Genomic DNA, 24,906 nt, shown 5'->3' with positions numbered 1-24,906 from the left:
GCAAATAATATGTTTTGACATGTATGGCCTCATGTTTTTTTGAAACAAGAAGAAACGGAAGAGATAGAGGCAGTTTCCGATTCTGGCTAATGAAAGGCCAGGTTTTTGGCTGGTGTGAATTGGTACAGCTTTGTTGACAGCCGTGGAGTTACAGTGATTTACTTCAGTTAGCGATGTAAGTCTATGTATTGCTGTTTCTGGGTTTGTTAAACTGTCAATTTGTTGTGTCTGTTTGTTCACAAGTCCAAATCCTTCACAGTGCTATTCTGGGCACACGCAGAAGGGTGTGAAATGTCAAGCTGAGTGTTTTTCCACTTGATATTTTTCCAGATTTCTTTTGTGTCTCTGTAAAAATCTAACGATTAGCATCACTTTTTCAAGGACCTCTCTATCTGTGACTTCAATGAGCTGGTCAACTAATTATAGACTCATAAAAAAACAATTAACACAATCCTAAGGATTTTCTACTTGGTGCCCGCAGAGCCTGGGTAACCAATTCCGGGTAACCATGCAGCAGATGGTACGAAAAGACACGAGCTTTGGGTTTGCTTTTTTTTCTGGGAGGAAAAAAGCCTGGTGACTGAGACACATTTAAAGATGGTCACTTGGAGCTCTGTCTTAGGTGTATTAGATGTGGTTCATGTGGGACAAAATGTTGCCTTCCATGCAGATGCTTGTGAAGCAAAATACGAAAAAGAACAAAGTCTTTGCAAGAGTTCTGGAGTCAATCCCTTGTCCCCTGTGGCACATACTCTTTCTTTTGGCCTCATCCCTGACTTCAGCTAATTTTGACTTTCTTAGTTCTTACTCATCTCAGAGGTGCTGGCAATGATGCACCAACATCTAAACGAGCAGTTCGTTATATCTGCCACTGACATACAGCTGTGGTTGAGCCGCCTCTGCCTGGTTTGATGGTCTGCTGCCTGGTGGTCAGATCCAGTCAGTTCAGGCTTCTGGTTAGCTCTCGTTAAAGTCAAGGGAATGAATCTTTCAGGTGAAATAACAGGGGCTGGATCCTGTCAAACCTCTTCATTGTAATGTCAAATGAAACTTCCCTCTGTGTTCTTATGGCACAGATCTTTCTGATGCCTCCCAAAGGAGGTGAAGTTATATTCCATGAACTGTGGACATGCTGGCAGTTTAAGAAGGAGATGGCTCATATATGGATTTACATGAAATTCCTATTTTTGATCAGAAGGGCAAAGATTAAGCACTTCCAGAATATTTCTGTTGTAGTTCAGTTGTGCCCTTAATTTCAAAATAGTTGGTGAAGGGAGGGGACTTATTAGTCTTACATGGAAAAAATAACCATTCCATTTTTGAACTCTTATTCTGAAAGTCTTACCACTAGTCCTATTATTAGCCTATAATAAATAAAATAATTATGAAGAAAAATGAAATTAGTAAATAAGGAGGCTATGGTGCTCAGTCTCCCAACAAAACAAAAAAAAAAGGGATTCTGTATTAAAAGGGAGTGACTCTGATTTCTTCTTTCAAACTGTCTTCTCTTTCAAGCTTTCAACCTTACTTTTGCATTAACAAAATACTGAGGCTTTTTTTTTCTTTTTTTGTTTAATACTGTGTCATTTGCGTAGGTTACTTGAATGGAGAAGAATTTTATTAGTATCTTTGTGCTAGGTCCATGCCAATTGCTAGGAGATTTAGAGACACCTCAGGATGTTCCTCTGAACTCTGGTGTTACACGGAGCCAGCTGGGGCACAGAGACTCTGACACTCAGATGTTAAAATGTATTCAGGTGCGTAACTCACCGATTGCAGCTGCATCACTAAGTGTTGGACGCTAAATATTTATCAGCCACCCAGACCACAGAACTACTTTTTTTTCTTCCTCTTGAATTTTTCTGCAGCTGTTTTAGAGCTTAGGGGGAGAATTTTCAAAACCATCTAAGTGACTTCAGGGCATAGTCCTGCTAACTGTAAAAATTAATTAGGAATTTTTGAAAACATTAGTTGCAATCTGGGGCTTTTAGGCTAATTTTGTTTCCAAGTTGATTATACAGTAACTTTTAGAGAAACTAAAGAACTAAATAGGGGAAATGTGAAACTGAAAAACCTTGTTTTCTTTTAGGGAAAAAACAAGAAAGCATTAACTTCAGACAGGGATATAAAGCCTAAATTTCTTGACTAAGCAGTTATAATTCACATCCTAAGTTTAGATTGATAGCTTGAGGAAAGATTTAGTAAGTCAGTGAAAAGTTCACATGTGTTTGCTTAATATCAGTGAGATTTGCCAGAATAGATCTGGAGTTGCTTTTCTGAAGAACCATTTTCCCTACCAATATTTCCCCCCCCCCATACCAGGCTGATGAGTTCTGAAAATACTCTTCTGCAAGCCAGGGAAGAGGAAGGAGTCAAGTACGAACGGACCTTCGTGGCATCGGAGTTCATTGACTGGCTGATCCAGGAAGGAGAGGCCACGACGCGGACGGAAGCAGAGCAGCTTGGCCGCAGACTTTTGGAGCACGGGATTATACAGCATGGTGAGAAATTTATTGCCAGGTAGCAAAAGCTACACTTTTTGTAGCACTTTCTTCAGCTCAAATCATGTGGAGGGGCTCTTGTCTTCTTGGTCATAATGTGTCCAAGTTCTAAATAATTTCAGATAAGAGTCTAGGTAACTTTATTTAATAAAAGGGTGACTTTTTCAAAAGCTTGTTGTATTAGTTCTGAAAATTCTGCCTCAAATGCAGAATACAGCTAGAATTTGGGATTGTATAATAACAACACAAGGATGTGGATGAAAATCAACTCTCCCACACTTGTGATAATTAACTTGTAGAACTTGCTATCAGCAATATGTATAATTGAGGTAAATAGCTTTCTAAGGATCAAGTAGGGATTAGAGCCATAAATAAGCTAAATTCTCTATGTAGAATAAAAATGACAGGTTCTGTATATCTTCCTGTTTGAGGACAGGAGCAGAGCACAGTCTGATGCCAGAAAAAAAGCTTTCCCTCTTGGTCATGTTGCAGACTCGTTCTAGTATGTTTGGGCAAGAAAATGGGTATCGCTTTCGGCTGAAGTGTTATTATATTTGTCCTGATGGTGTAACTTCTTTGAGGCAGGAATCAAATATTTCTTCATGGTCCAGCACAATGTGTCTGGCAGATGCACCTTCACCAAGGAGCTCCCTCTGTTAAGGGTGGAAGAGACACAGATTTCTCTCCATACTGCCCGGAGGGCGAAGACATGAACACCTCTGGCACTAAAACCCATTTTATATGTTGTCATCATCTCCTCTCAGTGCAAGTTGCCTTTCTGTGACCAGGCGTTTTCCACCATAAACGTGTTGCAGTGCCTCTGGGAGTGATGAAGGGGTGCCAGGAGATGACAGAACAAGCTGGCAGAAGCTCTTAGCTACATTGCTTAATGCACAACGGGAAAGTAACCAGATCCTGGTGGTCCGAATGTTGTCACATCAACACTAATTCTGACAGAGAACAAACAATTCACGATATTAACAGGTTGTTAATATACAAGGTGCTAGATTGACTAGGTTGCTTGTTGCTTTGTAAGAAAACCTAGTTTTAAGGAGTGGAGAAGAATGGGGGTGTAAGTGACCTGCACAGTTCCTTCGTGGTTGTAACGCTCACATTATCTTTAGCTTCCAATTACTAGGAGCTGCTTCTGAATGTTTACAGTAATCAGCTTCCAGTTCTATAATTACCCCTGTGCTTCCTATGATTTATAGGGTGCCAACTGCTTGGAGCTTGACAGACAGGAAAGGTATGCCACCCCTCCTCTTTATAGCAGCAATGATTTCATTCCTATTTTTACCCAAGCATTTTCTGTGTATTATATACGAGGTAAACTTTCCTTAAAAAAATGAAAAAAAAAAAAAAAAGACAGAAGTGAGATTTACACTGCTATTGATGTTTTTGCAGAGGAAATAAAGTCAGGACTTGACATTTGGTGCAAAGCTGGATTTACTTTGCTATTGAAATCTTTGCAGAGCTAAGAAAGTCAGGATGTGGCTTTTATTGCAGATCAACTGTTGTTTCATTAACTAAGGCAAATGCTCAGCAGTGCACCTTGGCAGGGAAATAGTTTTGCCCCCATCAGGCCGGGTTTCTGGGGGTATTCCTGAGCAACCCTGGCCCCGCTCACCTTTATGGATTGCCCTGGCCAGTTTTGCAGATTTATTCCTTGCCCATCCTCTTCTAGCAGGCAAGAGCAGATGCAAAGCGCCCTGTTAGAAAGAGATTTGAAAGTCACGAAATGACTGCAAACGGGGTGCTGGGAATTGGTTGATTGCTGAGGAAGTGGCCTTCTCACTCCAAGGTACCGTCATCTTCCTCACTCAGCTTTTATTAGGGCAAAGGTAACTCAGTGGGGATTTCACAGTGACTTGATGGGGGTGCTGGAAGTAAAATAAAACTGAATGATGTCCTTGAGATTTGTCTTTACAAGTGGATATGCTTTGTGCATGCTCCTAAACAGGAGATTTCATTCTCCTCTGGATTTCACTGAAACAATTTGCCTGGGTAGGGTTAGGAATACCGATAAAAGTACTAGCAGAATTAACACAGAGCTGGTGTGGGGTTCACCTTAGCAAGTGGATACAATCTGTGCATTTTGAAGGTTTATGTAATGCTGGTTTCCTCTAAGAAGGGAGCTCGAAATGAGAACTCCCAGTACAGAATTGGGGATATAAACTGTGAAATGGCAGGAGTGGTGTTCTCTTTTTTCTCCCCATCTCACTGAATTCTAGGTCCAATTATCAAAAAAAAAAAAAAAAAGGTATTTTTGGTATTTTTCTATCTCTTAGTACAGTAAATTCATTTCACCATACTATACTCCCTTTGTTTTGTATCTCATCAGCAGTACCAAAATGTTACTTGACACTAATTGGCATCTTTGTTGGCAGAACCAGCAGAAAGACTCTCAACTACACAGAAGTGGAGAATAAAAGGCAATCTTTTGCTAGCTGTATTGTTTGATATCCATAGTATGGAATAAAATAAAGCTTGCTGCACTATTCTTGCGAAGTATTTATTACCTTGCCTAATGCAATAGAGAGTAATAGAAATAGTTGGCATCAAGTTGCCCATCTCAGTAGTAATTTTCCAGCCGCAACTGAATTGTGCAATTTATTTTTACTGATACTGACTTTCACTTCAATTACTCGGCAAAGCTCTATCCTGCAGCTGAGGTACTGTATTCAAAACAGCTTCCTGTCACATTTATCTTCACTTTAATTGGTCAGACACAAACCAGGTTTCACACAGGAAACAAACACTGATGCTAATTTTAAAAAGGAAAACAGCGGTTTAAGAGGAATTTTATAAATGCTGTAAAAACATCAAATGTTTCAGTTTAAAAATAATCTTCCTGATTTCTTTGGGCATATATAACTATACATATTTCCCCCGCCACACATGAAAATGATGAAACGTGCTTAAGTGCTGAATTGCTTCCTTCCAAAATCCCACGGCGCATACAAATCGTAATCCACAAACCACCATTTTCACCAGTAGGAGCCAGATGTCCTTTCCTATGGATTGGTATCCCCAGGTACTATGGAATAAAAAAAGTACGGGTAGCAGGGTATTATGCACTGTACATTTCTTGAAGGCTTGTGTTGGCAGTGTAATTGCTGGTAGTTATTCTGCGTTTGCGAACACTGATGGTCTTCGCCAGAATATAGGAATAAAGATTTTGTGAAGAATTACAAACACGGTGATGCATATTCAATAAGAGCAGGAACAAAAGGTGCACATTTCTCAGCTGTAGAAAAGCCCATTTCTAGTATGGTGAGGTATGTAGGGCTTTGTAATATTAATAGATAAGACTTTCCTCCAGGAAACTGGATCTTTCCTAGTTCTTCTTCATATGGAAATGGTGAGACAGATTAGTTACTGTGGTCAAAATTCACGTGCAGCAAGAGAGGAAGGAAGTTCTCTGCCAGCTCCAGGGTAGATCAGACCAAAGCGAGGATGGGCTGGGGGGCAGGCAGAGGAGAGCGTTAACATCCACACACAGTCACAGCCCTTGCTCAGTCTGGAAAACAGAGATACTGAGATGTCCAAGGAGGAACGAGGGTATCCACAGAGCTCTTTGTGGCATCATTTTTTGGCTGATACTTGGTTATGGCGCTTGCTGCAGCACTTGCCCTGCACCTGCAGCCCCAGCAGCAGAGCAGCACTGGCATGACAGGATAAGTCCTCCTGCCCTTCTCTTTGGGTATGGAAGCTGGGGGGATGGAGAAACATCTGCCTGCCTTGCAGAAAGGTTTAAGATCTGGAATCTCAAGTGATAATTACTTATTTATTACTTATTTATTACATTTTAAAATCTGGTTAATACCGTTAAGAGAAACCTGTGCCTTCCTAGGATAACACCTGCACTTTGCAAGATGAATATTTGCATTTCCTCTGTGGCAGCGACCAAACCATAGCACATTTAGAAGTAGTTTTCAATATGTTGTGGAGTGTAAACACGTAGCGATTGCCCTGTCCTGCAGACAGTACGGCATGTGTCGCTCTCCTGATAGAGCCTGCAAGAAGTCGAGGTCTGAGCAGCAGCACTCGCCTTGCTGTGCCAGATCACATTCCCTCTCTTTTGCTGTTGCTGTTTTTCCAAGCTGCTGCTTACCTTCAAGTGCATGCGCTTGGTGTTATTTCCTTTCTGACACGCAGGATCTGACATCCCTCCAGCACCTTCCCCAGGCAGCGACCACAGCACGGTTCAGCCCGACGCGGTTTGCCTGGCTCTCCGCTCTGCTCCAGGGGGGCGGGAAGCAGATTCCCAACCTTAGAAGCAAAGAAACACGTGTGATGGGTTTTGGAAAGGCCATAGACTTTGCTTTCCTGAATGAGTGAGGGGTGGAAAAATCTCCTTTGGAGATGACTGGCTAGCAGGTATCTTCTCTGAAACATTTTATCAGTGCTAGGATTTTATAATGATAGTAAATATGTGGTAAGATGTCCTCGGCATGATATAAATGTCTTCTGTCCCCACCCCCCTTTAGAATACCTTTCAGCTTTAAAAAGTTTTATTGAGTTAAGTGCACTTGGCCAGACGTGGTGCATTCAAGGCACGCACATGTTCTGCTGGCTTAGCGCAGAAGCAGGTGCTTACCACCTCTCAAGAGTTAATCTTTTATCAGCAAAACTCCACTGTGCAAATTACTTTCAGAGATGAAAACAAACATTTTGTAATGACTTAGTGAGAACAGTAAATATTGACATATGCTATCTCCCCGTCTCTGCAGAAAAGTCTTAAAACATATATTTAATTTTCCATATTCTTTGCAAGGACTCTGTACCTTTATACAGCAAAATTTCCTTTAACAAGACGATCAGCGCATTTAGTTTTAAACATCAAGATACATGATGCAGTGTGTTATAATTGTGGAAGTAAATTAAATTTCTAACAGAGTATTATTTCTTTTGCTTCTGTTGAAAAGCTTTCCCTTTCTCATCTAAAATTTCTGTAAAGTGTAAAGTACGTGTTGTTACGTTTACTTTAGATGTCCAATTGCTTATGATTAGCTGACATTTCTTACTTTGTAAGTGAAAACTTGCCATATATGTGAAATATACATTTCCTTATTTTGAGATTTCTTTTTGGAACCCCTTTTCTTGGAAATATCGACCGCAGGTAGCAATTTATAAGTGCCATTGAACCATCCCATAAAACTTTGACTTAAATGGTCATAGGCTTTCTCCTCCAAAATTAACACATAGATCACATCTGCTGTTGGATATATCCAAGCATTCATCGTGTATACTCCATGCTAAAAACTATAAAACATCACATTTTTACAGATGGCGCCTTGATTTATCTCAGTAAAACGCAAACCTTCAGTTAGTCTTTGAAGTCCTGCAACACAACTTTGTTTTTATTATAAGCCCGGTTCCCCCTGAGAGGATGCCACGCAGAGGCACTCAGTTGTTTATTTGCGTGGCAGTTCTTCTCCGGCAGTTCCCATACACAGGGACAGTAACCTCACCCACAGTAATTCAACTGCTTATGCTAAATTTGGAGACCACTTCGCATATTTTTCATGATTTTGCCCTGGTAGGAAAGTCAGAGAATAAGAACTTCGTATGTAATTGTGTAATCTTCCAGCTCCTATTCTGTCAGCTTCTCATTGTGCTCTTCTTGCAGTTGTCTTTATCTAAATCAGGAATGGGTTTGGTTTCTGAAAAAGCCGCACACTCTATGCATTCTGTAAATCACATATGAAGACTTCTTTTCATATTAACTACCGAATTCTGTTTTTCTGACAGAGAATGGGTTTCAGTTTTTAACAGCTGCAACAGAAAAAAGATACCCAGATGGGCCTTTTCATCTCCTGCTTCCCTTGCCACAGACTGTACTTTCCATACTTTATTTGGAAGCAAAGAAAAGCAGTTGGCTATGTTCTGTAAACTTGCTAAATTAAAGATGATAAATCGTCGTATACAAACTGAAAAGACTGCTGAAATGCATGTGATTCAACACTGGCTTTTCATGCTAGAGTAAGTCGCGTGTATTTGAAAATAGACTGCAAAGAGATGGCAAACCTACTGGAAAGACAAAATGTATATAGAAACACTTATCTGCATACCTGTTTTAAGGCAGCTGAAATAAAATGTTAACGCACTGAGCAGAACATACCACTTTAATAAGAGCAGGATATTCTGTCTTTCAGTTCCCAAGGAACTTTTGACAGTTGTCTATCGTAATCCTGATGCTTTAAAGACAGTATAAAAGTTGTCTAGACTTTTTTTGCACTACATGAGTATACCACAGTTCAGTTCACTGAAACAGCTCAGGAGACATGATTCTCTAATTACACCACAGCTTTTTTTCCAGGTAGTCCAGGACCTACTTACTTCTGGACACGCTTACTTAGCTAGGATGAGCTGGAACAGCTCTCTGGATTTTGTATTTCAGTGCCAGGATCTGCCGTGCAGTTTTGTACGAGCGGGTCAGTGGAAATGAGAGCCGTTCAAGCTTAGATCCGTTGTCCGTTCAAAGTGAATTCCTTGTAATCCAAATGAGAAAACAATACCATTTAGTACAGCTGCACTGCCAAGAGTTTAACGTGCCGGTTGAGTACATTCTCAGGTGGGCTTATCTGCAGTCTACGTAGCATATACATTCATAAAAGGTGGAAATGTGAGCGTTGTGTTTATATGGTGCAGGGAATCCAAGAGCCAAGGCCCTGTGCTCGCTGAACATCTGTAGTCTCTCTTCCTTGATTTGGGGGAGTTCCAAGCAGGTGGAATTCATCAGTGCGTAAAAGGAAACTAATCTGAATAGGTGCCATTATTAAAATGCATTTGCAGATGCCAGATTAGGTTTAGAAAAACAGGAAGGCTGTGAGAGGAGTGGGAAAAGCATTGTCCAATGCAGAATAAAGTGTCGGTTATTCTCCTCCGGCCGCACGTGCGTCGGTGCAAGGCAGGAGTGGAAGAGGGAGGGGGCGGGAGTGGCGGGGTCGCGCGGCAGAGGTGGGCAGCGTGGAGCCGGGGCAAGGACCAGCCGAAAGCCCGGGAGCCGGCTGTGCGGGTCTCGGCAGCTGGTCGGTGTTTTCCAGGCTCGCGGGCTCACCCTGGCTCCGTGCAAGCCAAAGTGGACACACGCACTTCTCTGGCAAGGGACCGAAACCGAGCTGGCAGAAGGCCTGGCACAGAGGAGACGGGCTCAGCAAGCTGTGTGCGATCCGTGGAGAGAAGCATTTTTTAAGGAACTGTTATTTTACAGTGTTGATTTGTTTCCTTTCCTTTTAAACACCGGTTCTGCTTAGGAGAGGGGAGTGAGGAAGCAAAAGGACGCGGGGCTGGAGGCAGACCCTTCCCTGGGCCCGCTTTGGGAGCTGGCGGGAGCAAGCCGGGCCGGCCCCTCCTTCAGACAGACCAGCAGCCCCCGTCGCTCCCCGCAGCCCGCCAGCACGTGTCTCATCATCCTGCGTACGTCAGCTCTTTTGGGGCAAAGTCCTACCACCTCAGAGGTCAAAACTGGTATGCTCATCTGTGACTTGCTATATGAAGGCGCAGACCATTGCAGCCAGTAATAGTGAAAGTCCAGAATGATCTCCTGCAGCTTTGAACTGGGTTTAACGTGGTTTTAAGAGAGGAGACTACCTCAGTAAAAAAGATAAAGTATACTCGCGAATAGACTGGGGCCGCTGCCTCACGCAGAGAAAGGCTTGGAAATGTGTTGTGTACCACTGGAAAGAGTTCAGTGCTGCTTTTGTCTTTAAGTGAGGAAAGACGTGACATACCAGCGCTGAAAACTCCATATACTCTGCTAATGCTTTTATAACCTCTTCCTCTTAACCCCAGCACAAGCGCACGCTCACACAAACAAACAAGCGCACACTTCAACATGTCCTCCGCTCTCTTGAGGAAAGCTGCTCATCCGGCTCCTCCGGGAACTTTGATCTCTTTCCCACCGCTCCCCGGCTCCAGCCACGGGCTTGCTTGGTGACAGCGTGGTGTTTCTGAGGACGTGCGGAGCAGCTGGATGTGGCTTACTGGGAACCGCAGCTTTCAGCTGGGAGAAAGCATTAATCACCGCGGTGGAGATGTACACAGATTATCAGCGTTAAAAATCATGGGGAATTGAAGTGGTGGGAGGAATTTGGGGGAAAAGCCAGTTATGAAAATGGCCTGATTTTTAAGGCATGAGTCACACCACTTATTAAAATAGGCTTTTGTACTTTCTAAAGTCTCCTCAGTTCTATGAAATGAATGTAGAGCTAGTATTTCTATATATCTCTGCTGTGCATCAGCCTCCTTGCAAAATAGGAAAAGAAAAGGCTGTTTGAGCCCTGTGCAGTTCCCAGGATTTTATGTCAGAATCAGAAGCTGAAAGAAGATTTGCATGGACATTGCAATTTATGTTTTATGCATCTGGACAGAAACTGTGAAGCAGCCAGGCACAAGAACCACTAACGCCGCAGTATTATGTGCTCCCAGTCAGACAAATGCCAAAATAAATAATCAGATTTTTCTCTTCTTAACAGTAATGTAAATGGCGAATAACCATCTAAAATCCTTGCCGATGAAGTTTGCAAACTCTAGGGATAGATGAGACAGTAAACAAATAATTGAACTCTGTTCCTTAAATGGTCATTACCCAAAAAGAGGTGTGTTTTCCTATAACTAACAGTATAACTAGAAGGCCATACGCCTAGGAAATGAGAATGCAGGCTCCGCTCGTTGGGGTGAAGCAACGCTGTGCAGGGAAAGGAAGATGTACAGGGCACAAGTTGTTCCCAGTGTGTTTTTTTGTGCAGTACAGTTGTATTAACTGTTACTGTGAGCCTGAGATGTACAAAAAGGAGGACAGCAAGTAACAGAAGGGGCGTGAAGTTGTAACTGCGAGCATGCAGTTCTGATAGCCGGATTTTAGGAAGGATAAAGTCTGAAGAGGACTCAAGAAGGGCAAAAAAAAAGTCAGAATTTAAGGGGTGTTTTTTATTCAGCTGATCAAAGATATGTTTGAGAGTTGGCTTCATCACTTCACAGGCTTCTTTACAAAGATTTCTGACCAGATCTTACGTAATTTTCTGATGAAGGTGTGACAAAATCCCAGGATTAGCAGCTAAAGTTAAACAAATTCAGCCTTGAGTTAAATCTTTATTGCCTGGCAGGGAAAGTAACTGAAGGCTTGATCAGCTCGTAAGGGGAAGAGTAAAGTGGTCATTACAGCCTGCTTTAAAGTATGATTAAACTATAGTAAGCTATTGTAAGATTAAAATGTATTTTTTAATCCTGTTTCTGGAGAAATTTTGTGGCCTGTGTATGTGGGAGATTAGACTGGTGGGTTGTAACTGTACCTCCAAAATTTGACATCGGTGACTGTGAATTACCGTTGGTGCCTTTCCCTCCAGGACCACAAATACTCTTTTGCACTTTTATGATTTTGGAGGTTGCCAGTCACCATATATTTTCTTTACTCTCTTTGGTACAGTTTCCTTCTGTTTCATAAGGTGCACATCCTAACATGAACATGTTGCCACATGAGCACTGGATGAATTAAATTGGAATGAAAAACCTATGAAGTCACCCCACCTTGCTCTTTACATCACCCTCATCATGTACAAATACAGGTCAGCCATGGCCTGATAATTTAAGACAAACTGAAAGGGGTGCCAGTTTGCTTTTCTATGCTGCATTATGAAGGGCAGTGAACTAACTCAGGAGTAGTTAAGTCAGTCCCTATCCGGAGGCAGCAACTTCCACGAGAGGGACAGATGCCTGGAGAGCACCATGAATTTATCTGCTGCTGCCTCTGAGTCAACACTCCACGTTAGCTCAAGGTAACAACCTCTAAATTACCTTTAAGGAAATCCCTCCTGAGCAAGTCTGTGCAGTCCTTTCAGCATTCTGCAAGTTTTTCACTCCCACTTTTCTCTGCTGATTGCAGCAAAACACGGACTGTTAAAGCAGCTGAGCTGAGCACCCATGCCTGCACTAGCACCTCTCACCCCGCATGTACCAAGCATAACAAAAACAACCTTCTGTGCGTGCTCTGCATCCGGCATTCACATAGTTGTGATTTATCAAGGACGGGGGCATGCGTAGCTCCTCCTGGTTAATGCTGAAAGTCAGCCACTGCGCCTGAGGAGAGCTTCAGAGACAGCCTGCCCCAGTGTCTGCGTCCCCCTCCGCAACCTCTTCCTTCTGATCCATGGTGTGGAAATCCCTTTTTTCTGCACCATTCCAGATACGCTCATCCTTAGGCAGAGTCCCGGCATGGACATTCCATCCCAAATCACGAATGTATCAGAAAGTTGATGACTCAAAAAAAAAAAAAAAGCCCCATGGGGCACACCAATAATTTTGGTGAGATATTTTATTTGATGATGTATGTTCAAGGAGGCAGTTTGAGCTAACCACTCGTGTTTATTTTTTGAGCTTCTCCTTAAATGTATGTAAATACTACCTTTTAGTCAAGGAATATGCAAAAAGTTACATGGTGCTACAAATACGTTTTTTGCTCAAATGGAGGATGCACGCTGTTATTCTAACACTCTTGCATGAAATGTGAACTATCAATAAAAATGAGGAATTAAACTCTGAAGATCGATGGGCGTTCCAGATTCTGTACTAATACTACTTGTCATAAACATTCTGGCTACAAATCCTTTGTTGTGTAAATCATATACAAATATTCTACAACATACAGTCATTGGGCTTACCTTTTCCACTTGTATTCATTTATTATATAAAAATTCACCCTTCCATGGACTAAAATAGTTACAGCAGGGATGAATTACTTCAATGTAAGACCTAAGCTTTGCTATTTTAAGTATATAATGTTATAATATTTCAGTCAAAACAAGTATTGTTATTCTAAAATATGTTCAGTATCTTGGCATAAAAAAGTTTGTGTTATGGAGTTTCATGGTCAATGATTATTCTAGAATTTCGGAGTGCTTTACAATGTCTGCAACACGAGTGTGTGTTGATCTCTGATTATCATCATTTCCGAAGGCTGGCAGAGCACTTCAGTTAATGACCCAAACAGAACAGAGTAGTTTTACTGAAGAACTTTAGTGCCATAATATTTAACTTGAATCAGAAACCATACTGGTATTTCTTATACTGCAAACGGTTGACAACAGTAATTCTACTTCCAAGGGAGTATTTGTGGGGCCCTCTTTCACTTAATGTAATGAATCCCAGTAGTGTGCTGAATAAGTAGAGCTTGTCTTTTTAAGTTTCAGGGAACTCTTTAAGATGTCATAAAAAAAAGAAAAGGAAGGTTTTTGTATTTGTGTCAGGTTATTCTAATAATGTGGCAGGATATTGCTAGATATTGCTACTTTTACTTACTGTGTCAGTGGTCTGAAAATGAGACTGGTAGCTGTGAACACCTACGTATTAACTCTGCCTCTGACAGCAAATCCTTTTGTGGATGTAGGCAAGTCTCCAAATCTCTCCTCCTCTATTTCCGTTCTTCAAAAATAGTGATCGTTAGTAAGTATTGTTTAATAGTATTGCATACTATATGTGTCCAAAGTGAAGAGCACAGCAGTAGTGTGCGCCTGCAATAATTAACATGTCAGAACTCAGTAACGAATTGCTTGCAATGCTAAGTTTGACTTAGCAAAGCCATTTTGCTCATGGAGGATGCATACGGCTGATTTGAGGAAACAACAGGTTCAGCACCAAAATGGTGGCACTGGCTCTTCTGAAGGTCTTCAACAGAACCAGGCAATCTAGGTAACAGGGTTTTTTTCTGTAGATGGTACTTGAAACGTCACAGCTTGGCTGACTGGCATGACCTTTCTGCTTTATTCATGAAAAAAGGTAGACTTTCAAAACTCCACCTTTTTTCAAAACTCTAAGAAGTGCCCTACAGCCTACGCCACGCTGTGGGACGCTGGGGCAGACAGTCTGCGTGGCAGCTCGGGCACAAACATGCAGTTCAGAAAGCTCCTGTGCCCTGATTATGCCTTGTGTTCCAAAGGCAAAAGTCCATTTGTACAGACAGTGTCCCCTCTCTGACAGTGGCCCAGGCAGACAAGAGACATGCTTCTTTGCAAGACGGAGGTACGGTCTGACCCCATATAGCAGTTTCTGTATCCGTATGGAGGGCTGTGCCCTGAGGGCCGTGGCTGGGACTGGCGTCTTCTTTATTGTCTGGATGACTTGGCATCCCTGGCATGGATATTCTCTCTGAGACCAGCTGCTGGAGGAGGTGACTGGGCTTTTTCCTCTTTGAGGCCATTCCTTCAGCTCACGAGCACCAAACGACATACTGGACATTTAGTTTATGTCTAAATACAGCCTTTTTTACAAGGCTATCATATAGCTGGTGTACTTCTGTGGGGCTCATGGAGAGCAATCTGAGACACACGGAGGTGTTAAGAAGGGATGAGAGCAAGAACGAGTGTGTTGAGGATGAGGACAAAGGGAGAGGGGGCCAGCAGGGCTCCAGGCTCTGGACCTGGTGTAGCACCTTGGGCTCTCTGCTTTTGGACCCCACGTGCTGGACAGAGCCAAGAGCAAGGCAAAAGTTCGGTGTCTGTGGTAGGAGGTTGAGGTCAAATGAAGCGCAAGACTTGGCTGTTGTCTGAGTGCATATCTATGTTGTTGTTTACACTTTACATGTAAATGTGTATAACCCACCAGTTCTTATGACTCAATATTGGAAGAAATGCAGTTTATAAACTAGGTAAATCCAGAATCTAGATCCTTCATGGAAAAGGTCAACGGTGGGAAATCATCTCTGTGGAATGTGATCACAGGAGCTAGGTGAAGATGGAGAAAATGCAGCCAAAACATCCACTGCAGCTATTTAAGACGCTGCTGTACTAATGCAGGGAGTACTCCAAAAGGCTTTTCTGCGATCAAGCCCTTGAAGGAGTCAGAGCACTTTTGAGACCTGGCACAGAGCTCCATCCAGCTGCTGCATTTTTCATCGCTATTAAGATGCAGCGTCAGTGGCAGCGAACACGCAGACGTTACGGTGATGCTGCAGTCTGCGGGTAGGCTCTGCGCTCTTGCTCTGACACCAGCAACCTGGGATTTGCTCTCGGTGTCAAAACAGGTTGTAATTAAGACTTCTGTTCATTATGTAAGAAATTGGTTTTGGCCGGGTGCCTGTTCCCAAACGTTGCGTATCCGTGCGGAGGGGAGGAAGGGGCCTGCAGGAAGTGTCTGGGACACGGTGTCTGTGGTGAACAAGACAGAGGAAATACACAGGTCCCGATTCTCTGCTGCCCTGTAGCTCCGAACGAGGTAGTCAGTCAGAGCTCCCAGGCACTGCCCTAGGCTGATGTATTTACAAAAAACTCGATGTCTGGTCTGTAGTGACCGGCAGCACCAAACAGCGTACAGAGGGAGCGTGTGTGGAGATGGACCATTATGCAACCTGTCACGGAAAGATAAAGTACTTCCATTTCCACTTGACAATAAGAAGTGCTTGTCGTTAATCAAGGTACTGTAAAAGATTCCTCTCAGCAATGACCACTAAAGTTCCTACTTTGATATCGATGCTATAAAAGCGTGTATATTGAAGGTACCCGCGTGAAGCTGACCACCTTCCTCCTCTTTCTGAGTCTGCAGAGGGGAGAGCCACGGGTGTTGCTCCCTTACACCAAGGTGTGCAGTGCCCACATTGCAGACAGGTATGTCTGATTTCAGTCCTACCAGGCATAGACTTTCTATCCATTTCTTTTTCCAGTGTCCAACAAGCACCATTTTATGGACAGCAACTTGCTTTACCAGTGCAGAATGAATTTCCGCCGGCGGCGGCGATTAATGGAGCTCCTCACTGAGAAATCTCGCTTGATGCCAGAAAGCCATGACAGCCCCTTTTGCCTGCGCAAGCAGAACCATGACAACAGAAAACACACCAGTTTTCTCTCAGGTGACTCATCAACTATACTGTTGTCTGTAGGGCGACTCCGTGGGATGTTAAACAATGCTTTTTTGGCCAAGGGGTTTCAGTGTTTTTTGGAAAAAAGCAGGGCAGGGTATTGTGCATCCCTGTTTATAGGGATTGTCCATTCACTTGACTTACCAATTCTTTAGCTCCCTGGGGTGGTTTTGCGCCTGTATCAATAGTATGTCAGATGCTGATCAAAAATCAGTGTCCATAGACAAACAGGACTGGTTAAAATCCCTCCAAGCCCAAAGTAATTAGTTATATATTCTATGTGGAGTTTTCAAGAAGAGTAAAAGTGCTGTACAGCAATATCTAGCAAGAACTGAAAGAATAAATGGGAAGTAGAAGGAAAAATGGAAAAAATTATTTCCCTATATTGAAATGCTTCCTCAAAGACACTGCAATGGGAGCAGTCGAGCCATCGTGTTAGCTACAGTAAACATGAGTATATCATGCTCATGCAAGTGACTCTTCTAACTATGTAAAACACACTAACCCCTTCCCAGTGTTGTCAGCGAAAGTGTGGCTTATTGCTGTTGTTTTAAAGAAACCAAGGAAGTGGGTTTAATAATTGATACCAGTTCCCTTTCTCTCTGTTTGTAGTGAGTCCCACCAAGGAGATAAAGATCGTGTCGGCAGTACGGAGGAGCAGCATGAGTAGCTGTGGCAGCAGCGGGTACTTCAGCAGTAGCCCAACGCTCAGCAGTAGTCCCCCCGTGCTCTGCAACCCCAAATCCGGTGAGCACCAGCATTGCTTACGATGCACAGGAGACAGGGCGCAGACATCTGTTTGGGGAGAAGGCGACATGAAGAATGCCTAGCATCGTGTCTAAGTTTATCTTTTCAAAGATACATTAAAAATTCACAGCATCACACGTTTTGTAGGCCAGAGGGGACTATTATCATCCTGTAGCCTGAAGTCCTGCTGAACACAAGCCAGACGTCTGCCTCCAATAATCTCTGCACCAAGCCCATAACTGTGGTTTGAGCTGCAGTTTATCTCTTAGGAGGACATGCAGTCAGAGACCCAGATTTGCCTCTTCATTGCCAAGCTCTGAACTGTTTCAAATCTCCTCCTAGAGACATTCCTTTGGTGCAAGTCAGAGGAGAGTTTAACTATCCAGTGGCCGCTTGAGTCGCTATGAAATAACACAACTCAGAAAACAACAGCCTCTCAAAAAAGAGGCTGCATTGTTTCAGCCTGTCAGGGACCATTTCAACATTTTGATTTGTTTAGGTCTTACGCCGGTCTGTTTAGGAAGGTAAAAGTAGTGTTAAACCTTACTTTCCTTTTGAAAGGATTTCCTATCCCATGCCGGAAGGTTAAACACACCCATTCTTCCACAGTTCACTTAAAATTGTTTCTTACTGTACATCTGGGAAGGGGAAAAGAGACCAGGATAGATATTGTTTCAGCCTCTCTGTTTTCCTCAGAAACAGCCCTGAATTTCAAAGCAGAGTCCCTGCTGCCCTTTGTGCTCCTTATTATTTCAAATTTACCGGGTCTGTGCTGACAGTGTGGGGAGCGTTGTACAACGGGAGAAGGCTTCAGTGGATATGTGTAAGCTTTGCTTTCCAAGGGATGCTGGTATTACTAGAGAGTGCCTCAAGCACTATATGAATCCTGTTCAAAACATTGACAATTTACTCTGGAAATGAGTGAGCTAAAGTGCATTTCATTCCTGCTGTGCAGAGTGGCCATCAGAAAGAAGGGCATAGTTATGGGGACATTTTCTTTCTTTCTCCTTTTAGCACATTTCCTTCCCTCTTACTTAGGCTCTGCTGGGAATTCAGTATGAGGCTCTAAATTAAAATAATTTGAAGGACTCAGTATGATTGCAGAAGCCATAACCCCCTACACCAGACCTGCTGTCCAGCTTGGGGGAAGGCTCTCAGGGCTGGTGGTCATTGCATCCTTGGAGGACGCTGCTGTTGGGCATTCGGCACCACCTTCTGATGTGTTTACCCCTATATGCAATGTGTTTGCCCGTATATGAAGAGGGCCACATTGTCATGTTTTGGCAAAATATCTCTTAGGTATAGTTCCCAGAAATGCTCTGATAGATTTTTTATGGAGAGCTCTTTGGATCCAGTACATCATTAATTACATCCTGGAAAACTTTCTGGGACAGATAAAGCAGCATTCATGCGCTATCCATAAATGTGTGTGTTATATGAAGTATGACAACTATTCCATTCATTTATGGTTCTGATTATATACGAAGTGTCAACCCACGAGTAGTGAGAACAAGTTTATTTTAATGGAGCTGATTACACAGCACTGGAAGAGAAAGATTAGGCTGATGTTGCCCTTGCATAAATTCTTAATTTTTTAAAAGAAATTCTCCCTTAGGGCTATTTTTCAAACTCTGAATAGCTTTAACAGACTCATATTTGAAAGAAGACAGCAATGGACTTGTAAACAGACTTATTGTTAAGAATCATACAATTATGGGCAACGTAGGGTAGTTTCTCCCATAGTACAAGTAAAGATCCACACATCATCTCACAGAGGTTAACATAAGGCTGTCAGATGTAAATGTTATGGAGGAATTCTTAATCCTCTGCTGGACTATAAAGTGATTTTTTTCACAAATACTTTCCTGCTATCCAGAACCAGAGCTGAACTGTGTGCTAATAAACACAAGGCAGAGGTATATTGTCAGATGAGTTTTCTTGCAGGCAGGCACTTAAAAAAACCCCAAATCAAACAAAAAACATTTCTGGAGGTATAATGAAGGGAGGCACGCAAGGGACTCCTGCGTGGATGATTTACCTGATTCTGACTTGTCAAATGAGCATAATCATTCAGTTTTTTTATGTTGACCAGGCATGCTCTGCAAAGTGTAACGCTGGCTAAATGACAGTTTGTCAAAATCCATGGGAAAGAAAAAAAATACATATTGGTTTGCATGCTAGAATTCTCCCTGCTCCCATGAATGTCATTAAGAAACTCATGAATGTCTTGGAATACCATCTGTGGGAAATTTTATCTTCCACCTGTGACTGAAAAGGCAGACATCGTCAAAATTATGTATCACTAAAAGAAAAGCAGCCGTAATTTTCAAAGTGAAGCAGGCAAATATGGTGAACAACATATATCTTCCCATTGTCCTCCATCTTGTGAAGCATTTATAGACACATAAAAACTGGTATGCAGAATGGTATCGATTTGATGTGGCAGAATTTACTTTGTTCAGGGGAAAATTACCCAATAACATAGCAAGGCAATGGGGAATCACCTGCAGCAACTCACTGGTATTTCCTTTCGTGTAAAATCCCAGCCAGCTATAGATTACCTAGGCTGTCCTGAATAAGTTGGGGTTAGATGTCTGTGCCTGCAATTGCAGAAATCTCTTTGTTGGGATAATTCCTGACTCAAGCAGATTTTTCTTCTTACTTAAGGAAAAAAACGACTCAGATGAAATAGCAGAGAGCACCCAACATGCACAGAGCAATCCAGGAAGAAAAGCTGCTCCCTGCCAGGAAGGTCGGTCACTTGTTTCAACACTGGACACGGGAACAGCCACTTCCGATGTTTGTGATTGATAGTGTTTAGTGGATCTTGATTGCAGACAACAAAGTCTGTTGGCTAAATGCCCTGATTTTCCAAAGATCTCATCATTTGTACTCAGAGTTATTCTGCAGTCTTTTCCTTGGCTCTTTTACTACTTTCAAGCAAGTCTTCAAGAACTGAAATAGTGTATGGGAAGTGGGACCAAAAAGATATTGTATCCCAATACAAATCCCACCGTATCTTATTTATTAGGAAAAACTCTAGAGGAATGCTTATACTGAATATTCATTTATGTACCTCCACAGTATTAAAGAGACCCGTGACTGCCGATGAGCTCTTGGTGCCTGGAGCCCCATACGTAAGAAAAACTTTTACGGTATGTCTCCAGTATTTTTCTTTATTTTCTGTGTGTTGTATGCATAAGATAATCCAAACAGACATTTTCTGATGGGATAATTAGAGCTTATTTGCATTTGCTAAGGTTTGTACTTTAAAATCCCAAACTCCGTTATCAGTACTTCCACACATTTCAGGTCTGATTCTGCACTTGTTTATCCTGTCTTTATGCCAATATAGTACTGCTGACGTAAATGGAGTGTAAAATTACACAAAGCCAATAACATTTGTATTATACAAACTCATCTAGACTTTGTGCTTCTGGTAATACTTGCACTGCAGGAATGGATTACCTACCCAAAATGAAGTTTTCTACTTAGGTCTTTCCAGACTATCATGGGACAGAAATTTTGATGCATATTCACTATTAGAGAAAGCCTTTCTGTAAAGACATTTTTGAAGCTAGTCATTGGAAGCATTGCTTTTTACAGCCTCCTAGTTCAACAAAAAAAGTTCATTAAAAGCAAGAGGAATAATTTGGATAGAGCCTTTCCCATGAGTGGTATAGCAGCCTGTACACAACGTCCTTTACTATGTGTTGGAAGTATAGAGATTTGAAATTATGTCTTGAACGGTTTAGATGTTACCCCCTTGAATTTCACCAAGCTGCCCGAAGGTGATCACATCCTTCGTTTCTCTTTCCAGATCGTTGGCGACGCGGTGGGCTGGGGCTTCGTGGTGCGGGGGAGCAAGCCCTGCCACATCCAGGCTGTGGACCCCAGCGGGCCGGCAGCCGCGGCGGGGATGAAGGTGGGTTTTCAAAGTGGGACAAATTACTTGGGGTATTTATACTTCTCAGTGACGGTCTTGGGCTGCCTGTACTTGGAGAGGGAGAGGTGCTTTTGTTTCCAGGGTTGAGGATCATTGTCTCAGTTTCAGGCATTTGTACACAGTAAGTTCTGCTGCCTTTCATCCTCCTCCTGTTTCTTTTCTTCTGTCCTTGAGATTCTTCAAGTGCCTTTTTCACATGAAACTCATTTACCCTTTCCAAGTTGCTTTTTTGATCTTTTTTCTTTTTTGGATTCTTTTTTTTTGGTTGGTTGGTTGGCTGGTTTTGGTGATTGGTTTTTATTTTTGTGGGGTTTGGGGTGGGGTTTTTCGTTATTTTCACCTTTTTCCAACTCTGCACAAATTTAGCCTCCCTCCTCTTGAGGGAGGTTGTCGGTATGCAGCTTCTGGACTTTGCCTATATAGAAGTCATAGAAGTCATAGAATCGTTTAGGTTGGAAAAGGCCTTTAAGATCATCGAGTCCAACCGTTAACCTAGCACTGCCAAGTCCACCAAAGAGGACTTGGAAGGACAATAGGAAGAGGCAAAGTCAGACATACCTATTAAAAGTGAAGCTAGCGTAACCTGTTGTTCATTGTAAAGCAGTTAAGATTCAAGACATTTTGGAAAGAGGAATGTATGATACTTTCGTATTTCATAAAGAGTTTAAGTACTTTCATACACGATTTAGGAATAAATAAATACAAATTCCCTGTGAAGGCTTTTGTACTGCTAATGCAAAGCCCATTGACTTACCTACGGGTTTGGATCACGTCCTGCAAATATCTGTGAATTAGTCATTCTCTTGTAAAGTGGGAAAAATAAAAGCAGAGCTTATGCCAACTACAGATAAAAGCAAGAAAGGGAAGCTAACTGCTACGCCTACTCCAGTGTCCAGGCTGGGCCAGACACAAAGATTAAATGATCAGCTTATGTCATGTTTTATTGTATGGTAACAACACAGATGAAAGTTTCAGATGTAATTCCACGTGCAGCCCAGTTTGCTGCGAATTTTGTCCTGCCTTCTAATTTATTTCCCTTTCCCATCACACTCACCCCAGCTGTCTCTCGCTCGTATGTTCACACCCACCAGGCTGGAGGCAGTGTGCGCTGCCACGACTCCAGAGATGAGCATCCTGCCCATCGCACGATGCCAGACCTGCCACGGCCCCCTCCTTAGCAAATGCACTACAGGAGTTTCTTCTCTCTGGCTTCTGGGTTTTTTTCATGAAACTTGTAAGAATGTGCTGTCTTTGAAACATTGACTTTTTCTGAGTACGGACAGACAAACCCCTGGGAAAGGGAATGGCAGCTGCGGAGCCTGTTGGTGCAGGCAGCACCCTGACACATCCTGCTGGCAAACGGCTTGATTCCTGAGGGAGCTGGAATTTTTTATATGTTTTATACAATACCTAAATATAATATGCAGTTACGATTTTCATATAAAGAGTATCATTTTCGAAAAGTAATCCTGCCTAAAATTTAAAGGACTTAAATTTAAAAATAATCAATTTATTCTAGAACATGTGTATGTTCTAGATCCTGAATTTGGGCGTTTAGTACTTTACAGCATCTTTTATTTTCTGAATATAGCAGCTAGCAGTAAAGTAGATCTATTCTGAAACCTGACTTGTAAAAATATATGTATAATCTTAGAGATTTCATTTCTGAACACAGCAGCTTAGAGCTGAATATAGTGGGCCCTTGGTTTGTTTTTACTTTTGGTTTCATGCTGACAGCTCTGCAACGACACACTAGGATGTTTCAGTTAAGCTGGATTCTTTCACATTTCACCTCTGAAACTGGTTTTATGTACCAAATCATGTCCTTGTGTCTTCCATTCGTGCTCTCCATGCGCTAATGTACTCTGATGGGGTTACAGTGGTTTACCTGAACCATTCAAGACATAAGAATGTAAAATAGTCCGCTGTACTGAGGGGAGCAAACAGTATTTTAGACAGTAAAACTGGGATATATTGCCTTGAATTTGCACAAATGACAGGTCTGATTATTTGCAAAGGTGCTATCTCTATATAAAATCACTTTTCAGAGCAGAATTGCACATAAAACATTATGGCCATATATTAGTAGAGTCCCTGTTTAGACACCAAAATTGGTGCTCCATTTTCAGAAACGCTGAATACTTTTAGCCCCTGGTGTAGAAATGCCAGTTTTCTTGGAAAATAAGGGGTTTTGTTGAGGTGTTCCCATGGCAATAGGTATGTAAATTAAAGTGCAGTATTTGAAATTTTTAAAAATCTATGTCACTTAATCCATCTGTTTACAGAACTCTTCAATCTGGCAAATTTAAAGGAATCGTATGACAGGCTTTAGATGACAGCTCCTTGAAAATAAACCTTCCCCTGTGTGGAAGCTGCAGAAGGGGCACTTCGAAAATAGACCGTTGGGCACGGTAACTTCTGGTGGGCTGGTGCAAGAGGCTTTTGTCTGCCAGTGTTGCTCTGAGCACTACACCAAAGAAGCGCTAACAAGGAAAGTTGGCTATGATGAAAAGGGCAAGAATTTGAAGAAGAGCCAAAACTTGGCGTTGCAGTTTGTAGAAGAGTTCTTGGCAGGAGCAGCAGGGTTTTTCCTCCTAAGGAGATGTATCTAGTTTAATCCTTTTTGGAAGTGTCTTTATTTGTAAAGCTTGTGATTTTGCACTTACCTCTCTTGAAGAGCTCTATATTCCTGTCTTTGCATTACACTGGACAAATTGTTGAGAGAGGACTGCTGCCTACAGTCTCATCGTAGGACCTCACTTTGTGCAGTTAAAACTCTACTGTGTATTATATAAAGCAGTAAACATTACAGGCTCACGTACCTGAAGGACTTTGTGGTGTCTTGCTTTCAGTCTGACCTTGGCTGAGTTCCCGGCCTGCTCCAAAGCGCTGTGAATTGGGAGTCTCGGTAGAAATCTCAATGAGCTTGGGACGGAGCTCTGACCACACAAAGCGGCTGAGGGGTGGGCATGGCGCTGGGAGGCTGGGATGCACGGGTCTCCGTCACACACGCGCACCTCTGCGTGGCAGCACTTGCCATCTCGTTATACGGGACATCCTCTTCTGGGGGGATTTTCAGACAATTTAATTCTGAGAAAATCCCTACTAGCATGGTCTGCTGAAGAGGTGTGAGAGGGTGTAATGGTAAAAGTAATGACACCTTTTCTGGGGCTGGTAAATAGGATTACCATTTACAATCCGAGGTATCACGTATGAAGCTGAGCAAATAATTTAATAAATATCTCATCAATTAGCTTTATTAAAGTATTTTTAGACGTGGTTTGTCGAAGTGCGGTTGCCTGTGACAGCATTGTGAAGAGCGTGGTTGCTGTAAGCACATTAACAAGGGGGAGCTGGAGGCGACGCGGGGCTATGAAAGGAGTCAGTGTTGCGATGTGTACTTCTAAGTTATTTGCAGCTCTGTTTTGCTGTCTGCTGTCGTCAGCAGTGGAAGACAGGAACAGCAGGATTTTGAAGTTCCCAGGTTGCTTTAATATTCAGTATTGACTGGCTGCAAAATTCAGGTTTCTGCAGATGACACTGCTAAATATTGCCAGTTGTTGTCAGGAAAACTCTTTTCCCCCTTTTTTCAGTGTTTTATTCTGTAAGTTAATTTCTGTTTTTAAAGTACAAGTATTCTTTGAAAAGTTACACAACTTGACTTCAAACCAGTGACTTAAATTATGCATCACATGTTGTTATTTAGTGTGACATCACTGCAACAGAGTGTGGCAAAACGAGCAGACCTAACTTAGTGTGAGGCTTGTGAAAGAGACAAATACTCACTCGTTTTGCTGATTATCTGTTCTTCCCTTTGGCCGGAGAGATCAGTGCCCAGTTCTAACCTTTGCAGAATGCTAAAG

General features: G+C 42.3%; 1 protein-coding gene across 1 annotated transcript in view; it reads left to right on the top strand.

The window, feature by feature from the left end:
- Window positions 1-24,906, top strand: part of DEPTOR (DEP domain containing MTOR interacting protein) — a 76,213-nt gene that overhangs the window by 33,814 nt on the left and 17,493 nt on the right. The window contains exons 5-9 of the mRNA XM_075141231.1: window positions 2,323-2,501; window positions 16,156-16,341; window positions 16,963-17,097; window positions 20,182-20,252; window positions 20,918-21,022. Of these exons, the coding sequence (XP_074997332.1) occupies window positions 2,323-2,501; window positions 16,156-16,341; window positions 16,963-17,097; window positions 20,182-20,252; window positions 20,918-21,022 (676 nt within the window). The remainder of the gene's footprint in view (window positions 1-2,322; window positions 2,502-16,155; window positions 16,342-16,962; window positions 17,098-20,181; window positions 20,253-20,917; window positions 21,023-24,906) is intronic.

This window comes from Calonectris borealis, chromosome 2 (genome assembly GCF_964195595.1).
Source record: "Calonectris borealis chromosome 2, bCalBor7.hap1.2, whole genome shotgun sequence".
NCBI classification, from domain to species: Eukaryota; Metazoa; Chordata; class Aves; order Procellariiformes; family Procellariidae; genus Calonectris; species Calonectris borealis.
Note: the sequence above shows the minus strand (reverse complement) of the source record. Positions and strands in the feature narration are given on the sequence as shown.